The sequence below is a fragment of the Calonectris borealis genome, chromosome 3, assembly GCF_964195595.1.
Source record: "Calonectris borealis chromosome 3, bCalBor7.hap1.2, whole genome shotgun sequence".
NCBI classification, from domain to species: domain Eukaryota; kingdom Metazoa; phylum Chordata; class Aves; order Procellariiformes; family Procellariidae; genus Calonectris; species Calonectris borealis.
In genome coordinates, this window is record NC_134314.1 from 46,357,344 (window position 1) to 46,372,754 (window position 15,411).

Genomic DNA, 15,411 nt, shown 5'->3' on the forward strand with positions numbered 1-15,411 from the left:
CCTGAAATATTTTGCAGTCTGGTTTTATCTGTGTGGGTTTTTTTTTAAGATGTTTGCATGATCAGAAGTGCCACGCAGAGGAACAGAGACACCTGACAATTTTCAGTTACACATGTGAATTTTCAATACTGTGAAAGCAGCTCTGCAAAGCTGGTATCTGCCAGAAACAGGGCAGCCAGAAATGAAGTCTGAAACTGTACTTAGCACGTGTCGAGAGTCGCTGCACTTTGTCCAAGGTGCACAGAAGCCAGGTCCAGTCTTGTCCTTAGGCTTCTCGATAATCAGAAGCACCAGCAGCCGTAAGTTGGTGCTAGAAGATAGTTTTAGCACGTTTGAAACGATACTGGCCTGAGGCAAATTGTGATACCAAAGCTGAACACTTCAGCAGGCGCTGGGGATTAAAGTCTTACTAAAAGTTTCCTTAGAGAGGCAAGAAAACAACTCAAAGCTTTGTAATTGTTTTAGTAGGAGTGTTGTCTTGAACAATTAACAGTATCAGGCAAATCGAACACTTACCTAGAAGAAAATGGGCACTGATCAGACCAATACCGATTTGGTAAATAACTCTGAATCAATAAACAAACTTTTCAGATAATTCACGAAAACAGGAGGACAAAGTCTAGCAAAGTAGTTACTCGTTTCCAATTCAGTACTTGGGTTGTTCTGGACAAGTCAAGTCCAACCGAGCACCTGTCCCCTTCTGGTTCCCATTTTCAAAGCTGCAGAACTCTGTAACACCTTTGCGAAACTGAGAGTTTATTGTATTACTTTAGTTGCACAACATTTAAACACAACTATATCACTACCTATATAATTGAGGGGCTTAAGAAATATGTTATGATAACATGATTCGCGTGAGAGTAGGAAATTATTCTTGAAAGAAATTCAACAATTTTTTTTTTGGTACATTGTAATCTCCATATTCCGCTTTATATCCCGTCTGTCTATATCCATCTGTTCTATCTTGCTCTGTACCTAGATCACAAACTGTTTCAGGCAGCGAATCATTTATTTTGTGTAATGCACCTAGCTCCATGTGCTTTCATAGGGCTACAGTAAGCTAAATATTAAACAGTACCACACTTCCCTAAAAAAAAAAAAAATTAGCTTACAAACTTGTATCTAAAAATATCCAGGGTAACTTATTTCAAAATGAACAGTGACAAAAATATGCCCAAACTGTTCCTCTGCATGCATCATATTTTGTGTTTTATTTCAGTGTTTTTTAAAATGAATGCACAAAAGGTCAATGAATGTAGACAAATAATTTATTTTTGTTTTATTTATTCATTATTTTATGTACACTTGGTATTTTTCAACACAGTCAAAGGGAAACAAATTAAGTGCAAAGCAAGATAAATATTATAGGTTGAATATATTTTAACACATTTCTGTCATCTCTGAATTAGCAGACACAGACAACTCAGTGGGGACATTAATTTCAAATTCTTTATACTGGCAGTAACAGAGTAAAACGGTACAACACAGTATTATGACATTTTAAATGAACCAACATGTCAGTATAAAACAGGCTTAATTTACTAAATAGAAATAATTGGTGTGTAAATATGTAATTAACTTTTGAAGATAAAAAGAAACTACCTCTGAGTTAGCGATATAAGGCATTAGATGATTTCTCCATAATAAAGTCAATCATTTATAAATATAGGGCTCACATCTGTGTTTTACGTGTGTTCAGGTAAACCCCTACCTTATACCACAAAAACATATTAAGTGGTACGAGTCAAAGGTTTTCAAACGAGGAGGAGCCAGGTATCCGTGCCCGAGCTGTATCTGCATATGCAGAGAGACCTTTGGGTACACACAGGGAGAGAAGATGCAGTAGTCAAATCTGAACAGAAGTAACACACTAATAACATACCTTCCACTTACTATTGGTCAATAGAGGGGAAAAACCCATCATTTTGAAATGTAATCAAGTACTTGCATAAATATAAAAAATGCACAAGCCTCAGAAGGGAATATTAAAAACAAATATACAGAAGATGCTAAGGTAAACACTGCTAGTATACTAAGAGGAGCACAAAACGAAAAATGGGGTTAATGCTGAATGTGTACGACTTGTTGAATGACAGCACAGAGAACAAATTTGGAATCTAAGATTGCACATACAAACACAGCTCTTGGCATACCGACTATATTTAGGACTGCAACGGTGTAGTGGATGTTAGCTTCGTGGGCCCATGTAGCTTAAAATCAGGAAACAGTCATGAAAAACACATTCATGAACCACTCCCCCACCTCCCACTTTCGGTTTTGCTAACCACTGCCTTCACCATGCTTTAAACATGCTCTTATTAGCCTTTCTAATCTAAACCTTCCCATGTCTGTTGCTCAAAGGACCTTAGTTAGGAAACTTATTGAACCCAGTCAGGACTTGCATGTTCTCATATGTTCACAGTAGCATTTTTATACTTTAGAGCTTGAACCACCATTATGAGGTGAAAATAAAAAACCTTGGTTTGGACATCCTTGTGACACAGTACTGAGATGAACTATCTAAAAGCTAAGGAGCCTTGGAACACAATCAAGAGTGGCTATCCTCATTTATGCTAATTTGAATTAAAACATTTGCACAACCAACATGCTCGCATCTACCATTTCACTGAAGTTAAATGCCCTCTTCCTTCTGCTAGCTTTAATACCTGACTTGGGAGGGTAAAAAAAGAAAAAAAGCTTTAAACACTCAACTACTAGAAAACAAAAGGTTTTCCAGTTTTAGCCAAGACGTTTTGTAGGGAGCAATCAGATACAGTTCAACCAACAGAGCAAAGAAAGCGGTGGCCTTTGATGGAAGCAAGAGAATGCAGGGGGCTAATGGGGAGCATCTTACCCTCAATCCACACGTGCTAGGACCGCATGCGTAGTTCAGGAAGCTAGTTTCCAATAGAAATTTTATGGGGTCTATGTGGACCTCAGCTTCTCCAGAGGTCAATTCAAGACCTCAATTTAAGATTGATCTCCTTATCGGAATTACCCTGTGGAGGAATCTCTCTCTCCAGAGTGAAGGGACCCCAGGAGACTAGTTTCCTAACTTTAGTACCTACCCTAGATATTTGAAATTAGATGATACAAATATCCTCCAGCTATAGAAAATGTGCTGGGAGGCAATTATCCTTTTTGTCCTTCTCAACTTGTTATTAAAAAAAGGCCTAACTTGCTCCTGCTGCTTACTGGCATAGCATGCATAGCAGAGCTATTTACAGATAGTGTCCACAACTGTTCCCTCTATCGCTGCTCTTCCACTTTTTGTAGAAATTAGTCCCTTTAACGCAGTAGGAGTTTGTTTTAACATTACTCAAACTCCTACTGTTGCGGTAGAAAATGGAGCATACTATTAAATCATAAATACGGTGCAAGTATTCTGCTGCTGGTTATTTGAGGGGGGAGGAGGGAGAGACCTATTATTTTTAAATCCAGATGCTGGGTTCAGGTATTTAAATTTGAAGGCCTGGAGAGGCCATTCTTTCTCATCCATAGACAGGAATAAATGTGAGCAGGAAAATTCCCAGACAATTCACGCACCTCACTTGTGGAAATCAGGCCAGTCTCGACACACCCCAACTCCACTATCCCTGGTAAGAAGATGAACGCAAAAAGCCAGAGGATGCTAAAGAGCTGTAGTGGCTTTATGCTCACTAGCAAGAACGAGAATGAGACCATCACATCGATTCCACTAAGATGGCTCAAGGGACAGCTAGCAATTAGCACTTGTTTGTATATGAAAGTTAAATCAGAAAGTGCACGGCCCCCGTACGAACACACCAATTCCTGGTTATTTTAATTCACTTTCAGCAACTCTTCCAAAATAACTCCAAGCATAGACTAGCCACTAGTTTCCAAATCACAACAAACCCAGTTATTTTTGATTTGCCTCTATTAGTTTCAGAACAGCATATATGTGCAGAAACCTGTGGCTCTGCCCTGAAGAAAATAAATTTAAAGAGACCAAGGTCTGATAGAGAGAACCCATCTCCTGATGGTGAGCAGAGGACTGTACTACCCAACAGCTCTTGACAATGGTATAATGGTAAATAAATGCACAAAAGATGGTAATTCACCACAATTATACACCGTATCTCCCTAAAATGCTCAGACAGTTCCATGTTTCATACACTTTGTCCTCTTTTTAATCTGAATTCAAATTTTCATGTTTTGACACTATGAACAGCTAACCACTATACTCAATTTCCAATGGAGTAAGCAGAAGCAATTGGCACCTAAGCCATGGTAATCCCTATTTATTATAAGATCTATGTAAACAAATACTAAAAATACGCAAACTAAACTGTTCCTAATGTATTATAGAAACTCAGTTTCTAAATGGAAACTATTATCAGCACCCAAGGATAGGGATATTTATCTTAGTCCTTGGTCTAACTCTCAGACTTCAGAGTGACAATAATACTCCTGTAAACTGATCATGTGTGTTTTGTGTATTACAGAACTGTATGTTGAAAACATTACAAAAATTTTATTTTAATAAGTTACATTTAGATTTTCCTACTAACCTAAACAAAGAAAAATATTACTTCCCTTAAAAAAAAGGGGGGGAAATTAACAAATGATTAAGATTCTTGTGACTATTCTTGACATTGCAAGTTTCTTAAGACAGGTATTATTTCTTTTTCCCCTCCCTGCCATCTTCAGCAATCGGTCCACTGAAGCAAACAGAACAACCAAAGGCCAAGTCTCAGATCACAGAACCACAGCATGGTTGAGGCTGGAAGGGACCTTGGAGGTCATCTGGTCAAGCAGGGCCACCTCAAGCCAGTTGCCCAGGACCATGCCCAGACAGCTTTTGAATATCTCCAAGGACGGAGACTCCACGGGCTCTCTTCGTCACCCTCACCACAAAATGTGTCTTCCTGTGTTCAGACGGAGTCTCCTGTGTTTCAGTTTGTGCCCATTGCCTCTTGTCCTGTCCGTGGGCATCACTGAGCGGAATCTGGCTCCCCCTTCTTCATTCCCCCCCTCCGTCCAGTATTCCTATACATTGGTAAGATTTCCCCTGAGCCTTCTCTTCTCCAGAGCTTTCTCTTTACCATTTTTACCCCAATACTGCAGCTTATTTGTCCTCAAAAAAGGACCAATTGCAAAAATCCTATGCAACTAAGTCTTACAAGCATCTGTGTGTGCATGCACAAAATTGTTTCAGAGTTTAACAAAAAATGCAGCTGGGCAGTGGTAGGTGAAGAAAAAATATTTTTACATCTTTCATAAAAATGAAACAAAGAGCCATAAGGAATTACTGCACAAGCATGTATATGAAAGGTCAGTATTAAGAGCATCTAAATACTAAATCTTGACTCAGAAGTACGAGCATGTGAAATTATATGGGAAACTAAATTTCTGGGAAAGATAACAGCTGATCTAGAACAATGCACTTACTTTCCTCACATCTATAAATAGCTCTGGCCACTCTTTCATGAGTTTCCAGATAAATCTGGGTAAGTCTCCTTTGTTTCTTTTCTCAACTTTCTTGACATTTGCATTTCTTCAGTATCCAAGGAAAAAGAGAGAGCTTTCAAATAGTTGAGGGTTTTTTATTTGTTTGTTTTCAGAATAGGGGAACAAAACATGCAAGAGAAAAACTTCATTCCTCACAAAGGATCCTCTCCAACTTAGGATATCTGTCTTAACTGTGCTATTTATCATTCTTAAATGAAAACAAGACAGGGAGAAACCAGAGCTGCTCAAACTAAAATAACAGTACTTAGTCCGTTAGCTAAAAAGGCAAATCCCACTATTGTCTGCTATTATTGAGGCTGAATCTTCTTAAAAAGAGTCACCTCTTGCTGAGGCCCTTCTTTGAAGACCATGAGGATCTGTAATGCACAAGACTCAGCCCTTCCTCATGTCTGTTCTCAACCTTCCCATGCCTGGTAATATTTAATAAAGAGCCCTTTCTCAAGTCAGACTCCTAAAATCACAGAAATTATCGTCTCAGTGAAGGACAAATGCTTTCATTTGGGAAAAATGTTGATATGTCTAACACAGCATGTACAGATACATTAAACCAGGAATTTATAGCCTAGTCATTTCAAAAGCTACACCTTACAGAATCATTGCAAAAGAGTAATAATGAACATGTAAATTAATACATAAAGTCACCCCCATACTCCATATAATAAAAATGCTACATTTTATCCAGTTTTTGTAAATTTAGTAGTCCTGCAGATGTGACATGGGAAACATATCCCATAAGATGCAATAAGTACACACAGTAAGAACCAGGACTAAACACACAATTTTTGCAAATGCACAGTGGGTAACATTTCTGATGACAAGAGAGCAGTTAAGCTAGTCATAGTCTTGATTATAGCAATACGAAAGATTATCAAAATAGCTGCAATACATTAATTACGTTTTCCCGTTAATTTCATGCATTTACAGAACTATACATATAGCTAGTTAGGTACAAGAGATATTAAAACAGGGAAAGAGGATGCATTTCCATCAAAACAAAAAAAGACATACCACAAGCATTGGCAAGGGACTCAGGGGTGGAAGTAGATCCTGGCATTTAAAACAGATTTTTCAAGTTGTTAGCATGTCTTTAATTTGCTTATTTCTGGATGGATTTTGGAGGATTTTGAGATTTGGAGATGGATGTTGTTCTGGTCCTGTTTTTTCCTATTACAAGACAGGTAGTACAACACTGGATGGAATGAAGCTCAGTTTAGTATTCTAAAGCGAAGTATCTAACCTGAGCTAAATCACAGCTTCCACAATCTCTAGAGAGGCTTTCCAGAAAATGATTCATTCTACTTTCCTTAAATATCTTAGGAGGAGATTAATAGCTCTCTAGAGGTCCGCAGATTCCTGCCTTAAACTAGATGTCTAACTTTCAGAGAGCACATTCAGTGAGATGAATTCCACTCACTGTGTACCATGATTATTGGACATCTTGTATCTGAAAAAGTTGGCTTGAGAGCCCCAAGGAAAGAATCAGCCTTTCCTTTTTTTTTTTTTTTGTCTGCAATTTGGACCTGCAAGTACATGGGAATTATAAAGTCCAAACTTCTATGCAAAACTGTTTTTCCATATAAGTCCTGTACTTACTAACATACTTAATCATGAGCATAATTTAATCAACAGAAACACCATCCATTTCCATAGAGCTATCTAGTCAGACAGCTCAGGATTATGAATATAAGCACACTACTTATGGGAAAATGCTTTAAAAGGTAAAATTATCGTATTAATTTTTAAAATGATCAAAAGAATGACATATCTACCTACACACCATCCCATACCAATTTCATACAGATAGTACGCAAGCCTCCCTTTAGTTTAAGAACAGGAGCGCTTCAGAGCAAGCCTCTTTTTTTTCGACATGTTAGCAATGTTTTTTTAACATCTGTTGCCAAAGCACATCTTTCACAATGCTTCAGAAAGACAGACAAGATCAAAGATAAAAAAATGCAGTATCCTTAAAAGCAGAATTTAGATAACGTGACTGAGGGACGGTCTAGTGTTGGAGATGACGACCCAACTCCAGAATAATTAAATTCCTCCAACTGAGAAATTGGCATAATTAATTTTGGATTAAATGAAACTAGAACAAATTTCCCTCTATATCACTGCTTCACAAGGAGACAGTCCACAGTAGTTATCGGACTTTGCGTTCACACTCTACCATACCCTGTAACACCTTTCATGTGTAGACAAACAAAAAGGCACTTCGGCAAAGGAACACAGGAACTCCAGCACACCTCCTGCCCAGGCTTTTCCTGCTGCACGAGTGGAGAGGAACTCAGTCTCCAGGTACAGTAAAACAACAGTTGAAAACAGAACTGCTAAGAAATACCTTTCGCTATTACATTCACTTCACATAAGTAATTCCTACATGAAAAACTTTGAGATTTATACATATATATGTAAGAATGTACACACAAAAAATTTTCATATATATACACAAACATATGTGCGTATATATATAATTTACACATGCATATGTACAGATAGATATACCCACATAAGTATAAAATAACAGAACTAAAAAGACAGTGATCTACTCTTGCTTCTTTGTGATGTATAAGGAAGGTCTGAAAGTGTGTCATTTTCTTTATCCTGGAAATACTAGAAATGTCAAGTCTGGTCTATCCTCTCTTTGCTGGAAGACTTCTTGGAGGTATAAAGCCATAGCTAAAAGAGCTTCTTACCCACTGATTGAAGGTTAAAGTCTACAACTATAGATGGAAGTCTTTCCCAATTATTTGTCAGCTATTTGAATTAATTATGTGTTAGCAACAGCTAAGTTTTGAAGAGTCCAAATAAAAGGTAGACTTCAATTTGTCTTTCAAGTGACAATAGAGAATTCCCAACCAAAATAACTTCAAACAGAAGGCACAACATAAGAAAAAAAATCCTTTAGTATAAACAAAGCGTCAATTTAAACCTCCTTTATACTACCTAAAAAGCAAGAGAATGAAATCCTTTACACATACATGATTACAAAAACACTTTTTGATTCACTAATGCTGTAGAAGTGAAACTATATTATTTACTAAGTTTACCAGTTTGAAGGCACAATGGCTATCACTTCATCCATATCCCATTCTATTTACAGTGAAAAACAAACAAGAAGTATCTCTAAGAAAAAAAAGGAGATAAACACAGATGCACCCTGAGAAGTGAAATTTCACAACAAAAACATTTGTTCTGAAATACTGTTCTTTGTAAACTCTCATTATCTGAACCTGTGTTCTCCTATAACTAGGACAATAATGTTTAATACTCAATTACAATGAAAAAAATTACTTGTAGATAAAAAAAAAGTTAAAAATTAAGTTCCCAGAAAAATAAATCAACTCAAACCTGATTGAAAAAAATGAGGTCTCACACAGAATCAGACCCAAGCTGACATCTGTCAGTATGGGGGGAAAAAAAAAAAGTAAATCAATCTTAAGATCTCTGACAATGTCCAGTTTGGGGGGCGGGGGGAATGGAGGGGGAAGGAATGGCATAATCTAGTTGGAAATCCCATAATGCCATCTGTGTGGAGGAAAAATAAAAAAGCCAACTGTGCATGCGCTTCTTTGGATCTGGAATTCCTAAGAGATTCTGTAAAATTTAAAAATCTGAAGAAAAAGGTCTTTTTAGAAAACCAGATAAATGTTCTGTAGCTGTTTCATGACATGGTTTATAAAGTATTGGCACCAGCACAAAGAGTTAAAAGCGTTCATTCAGGAGTCACAGAGATCATCAAATCTTTAATGATTCATAGCAGTCTTCTAAGTAGCGGTCGGTTATTTGCTGCATAAACTGAAGTATTCTTTGCCAGTGATCTTCGGTGCAATAATGTACTTCCGCAAAACAAAGTATTTTCCTTCTTATTCCAGTAGGTAGTAAGTGCCATCAATACAAGAACAGTGGAGACAATATCAAATGACAGGTGATATTTCATGGTCCATATTCATCAACAATGGCTAAAAAGGTAAAATTCTAAACTGAAGCTGTACATAGCAACATACTCTAGCAGTGGTATTCAAGAAAAAAAAGAGAAAAACTTCATCCAAGGAAGAGCAAAAGGAAGAAGCCTCTAGAATTTGTCCATCGACACAAGCGTCTTCCTTCTCCAGAGGCTAAACAGTGTTAAAGAAAGAGAGCGCAATAGTACTTTGAGCAATCACCTCCTGGAAAAATGAAAAAAAAAAAACAAAAACCAAAACAAATTCAATACTAAGGTTTGGTGATTATTAAGTCACCAAATCATATTGCCCTTGTTTCAAACTCACTATATTTTCACTGCTGTTTTACCGAACAAAATGTTTGGTTTTACACTTGACAGTAGATTTGATGCCAGTGTAAGGGAGAGTTGCTAATGCATAATTCTAAGTTCTATTTTTATGGTACTTTGCATGATAACCAGATGTATCACAAATCAAGTCTTGACCATGACAGAAATTTGAAAAGAAAATTGCTCTGGAGTTTTCTACACATTACCAGTTACGACACTAAGTACCTGGCTCAAACTTTATATCCAATACCAAGAAGCAGCTGGCAATTTTCTCTTTCGTTTCTGCTCTAAGTTCAGGTGGAAGATTCTTGCATTTATCTGTTGTGTCTCTTAGGGTGGACTGTAAAACATCACTACATCTAATTCAGGTGAAGGAAGGGAGAAAAAAAAAATGTATCAGATATGATTCACTGCCAAAAAAAATGAAGACAAAGTGTCTTTTCAATCCATTCTTATACAAGCTTAAATGGATTTTCAAACAACTGATTATAGGCCAGATCATAACATCTTATGCTGCAGGCCAAATTAGAATGCTACAGTATGTGTGTATGTATATACAAATACATCTGTAAACATTTATATATACACATACAAACACATACACATAAAAAGGAAGCACCCATCTTTTTCTTACTGCTAAATATTAAACTTATGCTTTCACCTGGATATTAACATAGTTTATTGTGTGTAACACCCTATAAAGGGACATTTAAGAAGACGTTACTCATTTTCTTCTCATTAAAGCCACACATATGGCTGGTATTTAAAAACATGCAGTGCCACCAATTAACACAGAGTAAACCAATTCTTAGGTACAATATCAACTCTTTAAGAAATGCATAACATATTTAAATGTATTTTACCCATTTGTGTAGATAATTAATACTTTCCAGTATTTCATAGGGGATTTATATTCTTCTTAAAAAAAGTCAGCACAAATTCACAGGAAACAACTCTGTCAAATGAATTCCACAGCAGCATATGTAGTGAGTCACTGGGTGAAACTCTTTTTTATGAACACATTAGGAAAGTTGGCATTCAGTTCTAGGACAATTCTATTATCAATCTGTGAACAGAAGGACACATCGAGTAAAGAAAGATCTTTACAAGATTCCAGCAATTTTCTTAAAGATGCAGGGCTTACCATCCTCGTCCCTGTTCAAAAACAAAAGAGAAACAAAACAAATTGTAAGGTTATGGAGAATAGTCTATTTTTTTAAAGCTGCTAATACTGTGTCATGAAAAAAATTGCTACTATAACACAATTTTTATTTAGATTATTTCAATTAGATTTAAAATTAAAAGCTTCTCAGAAGCAGTGCAGAATTCTTGCCTTTAAGAAGCCTGTAGTACTTTCCTAAGCCAACTACTTAAGTAACTCCATCATTTTCTATTGGGGGCCAACTTTACAACTTCAAGGGGAATTTCTAACTACAGAAGCTGACCCCAAGTACCCACAGCTACAAGACCTCCCAATGACCAGATGATGGGCTTTGGCAACAAGCAATACAGTACGCCACACTCATGCTCTCATGACTCTCCTGCTGACAGCAATGACCAGCTCAGCACACGAGCTATTATGGGCTACTCCAATTCCAAATAAATCAGCAAGGCTTCTAGGACTCTAGAGTGAGTATGGGTATTACGCACACGCAGTTGTTCAAGAGACTACTAATCATATCTATATATACACTAACTGTAACAGAAAACACACTATGTATCCCTGCTAAAAACGTGACTACAGTGACTGAACTCACACAGGCTCAGATCAACCATGGGATTGAGTCAGAAATCAAATAAATAGGTGTTTATGAGCATGCACCCACACACCCATTATAGCTGACGGAAATCTAGTCAGTACTCAGCGGTGCTCAGCACCTTATTCAGCTGACTGGGCACTGAGGTATGATCCAGTTGCCTGAAGTGCCTCTTGGGCTTCCTTACACTGTGTAGGACATCCACACAGAGCTGGCAGACAGGACACTGACCCACAGGGTGAGATCCGTGCCTTACTGGAATGGCTGGAAGCCAGGCAGGTTATTCTCAGCAAGTGAACCAAGCCTGGATGTCTACAGTAGGATAAATTGCTCATCAAGCTCTCCCGACTCTAAAAAGAGTTTATACATCCAACATGACTGCAGACACCTGCTGGCAGACACTTCAACATACACAGCTCCATCTTGAGCTGAACTGCACCCCAAAAAGCCACCTAGTCCCGGATCTTATCTATGGCTAGGGCCAATAATGCTTACCAAAAAAAAAAAAAGGAAAAAAAAAAAAGCAAGAGCAGATTTTTAAACCAGCTTTTCACTGGTGGGTCTTCTCAACTGCCAAAAATTATCAGTTTAGGGATTTCTGAAGCTACGTTTCATGAACGCTACCACTTTTCTGGACTTCTTTATACTTATAGCCCCTTCACATGAGTTCTACAGTGTAAATATATAACATTAAAAAGAAAAAAAAGAAAAAAATCAGCCTTAAACCCACTGCCTATTAATTACAATAATTAAGGGGCAATGAATCATAAAGAAGCAGTGGGAGATCATTCTCAGTTCACTATTTCCACATCATTCATAATCCTATGGACATTTCTTCTGTTCCCTCAAGGCTGTCTGTTTTCCAGACTCTTGTATCTCAGATGATCCCTGTTGTCTTGCTTCTGCATTAATTTAGTATTTTTGAAATCGGATGACCAGAACTATACAGTGCACTAAGCACAAAGTCAGTAACTGTATAACAAGGTCTTACGGTGTTTTCTCCATTTCTTTCCTAAGAAATCCTAACCTTCTGTTTGTCTGTTAGAATGATGCTGAGCAACGAGCTGATGTTTTCCAAAAATTGTCCACACGATCACTTTCCTACAAAACAGGAACTTATATAAAGCCACCCCCCAATATCCTTCGTTAATGTTATTTCGCCTCATGTGATTACTTTGCATTTGATGGAACAGTGTTCCTCCTGCTTTGTCATCTGTTTACTAAGTATTGTAAGATCATTCTGCAATTTTTCAGCATTATGTTCTTCTGCTTAAGATTCTTCTGCTCTGAATATCTGTGCATCACCCTCTGGAACAGCATTATTCACGCCTTCGCCTGGATTACTTATAAACAGAGCAGTACAGACCCTTGGTGATCACAGTAGTGACGTAACTTCACTGAAAAGTGAAAAGAGATGATACATTCCTATCCTCTGTTCTCTATCTTTGAAACACTCATTACAATCCAGAAGACAGCTAAGCTACAAAAGCAGAACAGCCTTGGCTAAAGCTTTTGAAAATCCAGTCCTCTATGGACTGGATCAGTGCCCACCTCCACCAAGAACTCCAAGGAATTCTACAAGATTGGAGAGGCATGACTATCCTCATGGGGACGCTGCTCTCCTTCAAAATACCGAACGGCCTTCATGTCCACTGACTGACTTTCTTATGGTTGCAACTGGTTTACACAGAGCAAAAGACAATCTTACTGTTCTGTAGCTTCTAACCTGCACTCTTTACAGAAGGTTTTGCCGTGTTTGTAACCCTTCATTCCTCTAGTGCTGAGGCTGATTTTAGTGACAGATCACACACCAGAAATAAGATTTCCACAGCCCTGTATTTGAGCTCGTTTAGAACTGCCGCATAAATACCATTTAGTCCTAATAATTTATTATTGTTCAATGTATTGATTTGTTCAAAAGCTTTCTGTATTGGCATTCCAATTTAAGGCAGCTTTCCGGGCTAATCTCCTGGAAAGAATGGCTCTGATGTAGCAGCCTACTTGATCCCCCTTGCCATGAACACTAATGGACAGACAACAGTTCTCCTGCAACGACCTTCTCGTATCTGAGGGATCCTTTACATCTGGAGTATCTACCAACCTCAGTCACTCTCCTGTAAACTACTTCTAACATATCTGAAATAAAATTTTAGCATTTACCTTTAGCAAATGGTTCCTTAATATCTCATTCTGCCTTACTGTGATTTTGTTTCACTTTCTAGAGTTCATCTTCCTATTTTTCTTCTCTGAACAGGATTAATTTCCAGAAAGATGCCTCTGTTTTTAGTAGTCTCCTGTACTCTTCTTTGTAAGCAAGGGAGTATCTAAGTGTAGTCTTCACTTCTTCTATGGTAGGCTCTCGGATTAGCTGCTTTGAGACATCGTTTAACATCACCTGAAAACAGTCTTTGCTATCATTCCCCCAAAGTTTACCTCATCTACGCAAAGGTAATCAAAGCTTGTCATTATTATTGTGATTTTTAACTCCCTTATCATCATACGATCACTGTCACCACAACCGTGTGGTGGTTGATGTAACAGTCCCTATAGTCATACACAGAAATTCTGTAATACGCTTTAGTTTTTTACTTCACTTGACCGTAAGTTTACCATAGTACCACTGTCCCACCAGCAGGATCTGCTCTACCATTCCAACCGAAACTCCAGGAACACTACATTATGCTACTCATCTTTTTTCCACCAAGCCTTAAAATTGCTACTGCATCAGCACCTTCATTTAAAACCAGTCTCGTTTACACATCACAGCTTTTAAGCTTCAAGATCCAAATGGGCGTTTCTACAAAAGTGCTAGATCTAGATGCCTAGCCACAGATTTGTGTAGGATGTTCTTCATTCCTTCCTACCTGAACTTCGACAGTTCTACTGTTTCATCTAAGACTAAGATTTTAAAGGATTTGTAACTAAATAGGTCATCCTAAATTACATGCTTTACTGCACCTGTTTCTTTTTTCCTCCTCAGACTTAAAATTTAATATTAGGAAATATCTTCTTCTAAAAGCTAAAAAAGCAAATAATCTAGTTGGGCTTTGGTTATTCACACCAGGGGATAAGCAAACATCATCCGCAGCCTTACTTTTATTTATACAATGTCAATTAGTGATATATATATTTCTTAAAAGCACATTCAAACGCATTTCAGAAGTGTAAATAGCACATTTTCCTTTGCCTTTGAAAGACTGACAATGTATCCTGCCTATATGTAGTGCATTTTTCTAGAGTTTGGAGGCTTTGTTACCACAACTTTTCCTACATGGACTAATCAACCATTTCTCAGAATACATACATAACCAGTATATTAAAATTTGCTATTTAATTTTTTTGTTCAGTTTATTCCCTGGAAAAATTCTCTGGTATCGCCTTTGTAAAAGGCACTTCTGAGTAATGATTTCTTTGCTAGAACAATTATTTTTATTAGCTGTAAATTATTTCATTTATATCTATCATATATCCAAGTCTTCGAATTCTAGAGTTGTTCAGGAGACCTGTGTATGATGCCTATAAAAATTGCCAGAGCCCCAATTTCTAGGGCAAGGGATACTACTACACACCAAATAATATTTAAGAGTAGAGACCCTGAAAATGATTAGCACTATTCCCTCAAACATTCTTACTTTTCCTTTCCTCCCCTAGACCAGCCAGACTAGCCTTTTATTCTTTACATTTTATTCAATCTATTGCACACAACTCAAATTCTAAATTTTAATGTGCTACACATTTTCATGTTTGAATTGACTAACTACGTGTTGATGCTCTCAGGATAAAGCTGAAAATTTTGACAGCTGGCAAGGGGGCACTTGGGTTTTCTGTTGCTCAGGAAGGTGTGGGAGGTGTTGGTATGTAGATAGGAATACATGAATTTTGCAGTAA

At 37.5% G+C, this 15,411-nt stretch overlaps 1 protein-coding gene across 17 annotated transcripts in view; it reads right to left on the reverse strand.

The window, feature by feature from the left end:
• Positions 1–1,250: 1,250 nt before the first annotated feature.
• Positions 1,251–15,411, reverse strand: part of FBXL4 (F-box and leucine rich repeat protein 4) — a 71,641-nt gene continuing 57,480 nt past the window's right edge. For 14 of the 17 annotated variants that reach the window (XM_075145532.1, XM_075145533.1, XM_075145520.1 and 11 more), the window contains one exon: positions 1,251–10,921. In XM_075145532.1, coding sequence (XP_075001633.1) covers positions 10,758–10,921 — 164 coding nt within the window. In that variant the 3' untranslated portion in view covers positions 1,251–10,757. The remainder of the gene's footprint in view (positions 10,922–15,411) is intronic. The other 3 variants (XR_012672960.1, XR_012672958.1, XR_012672959.1) reach the window with 3 other exon arrangements.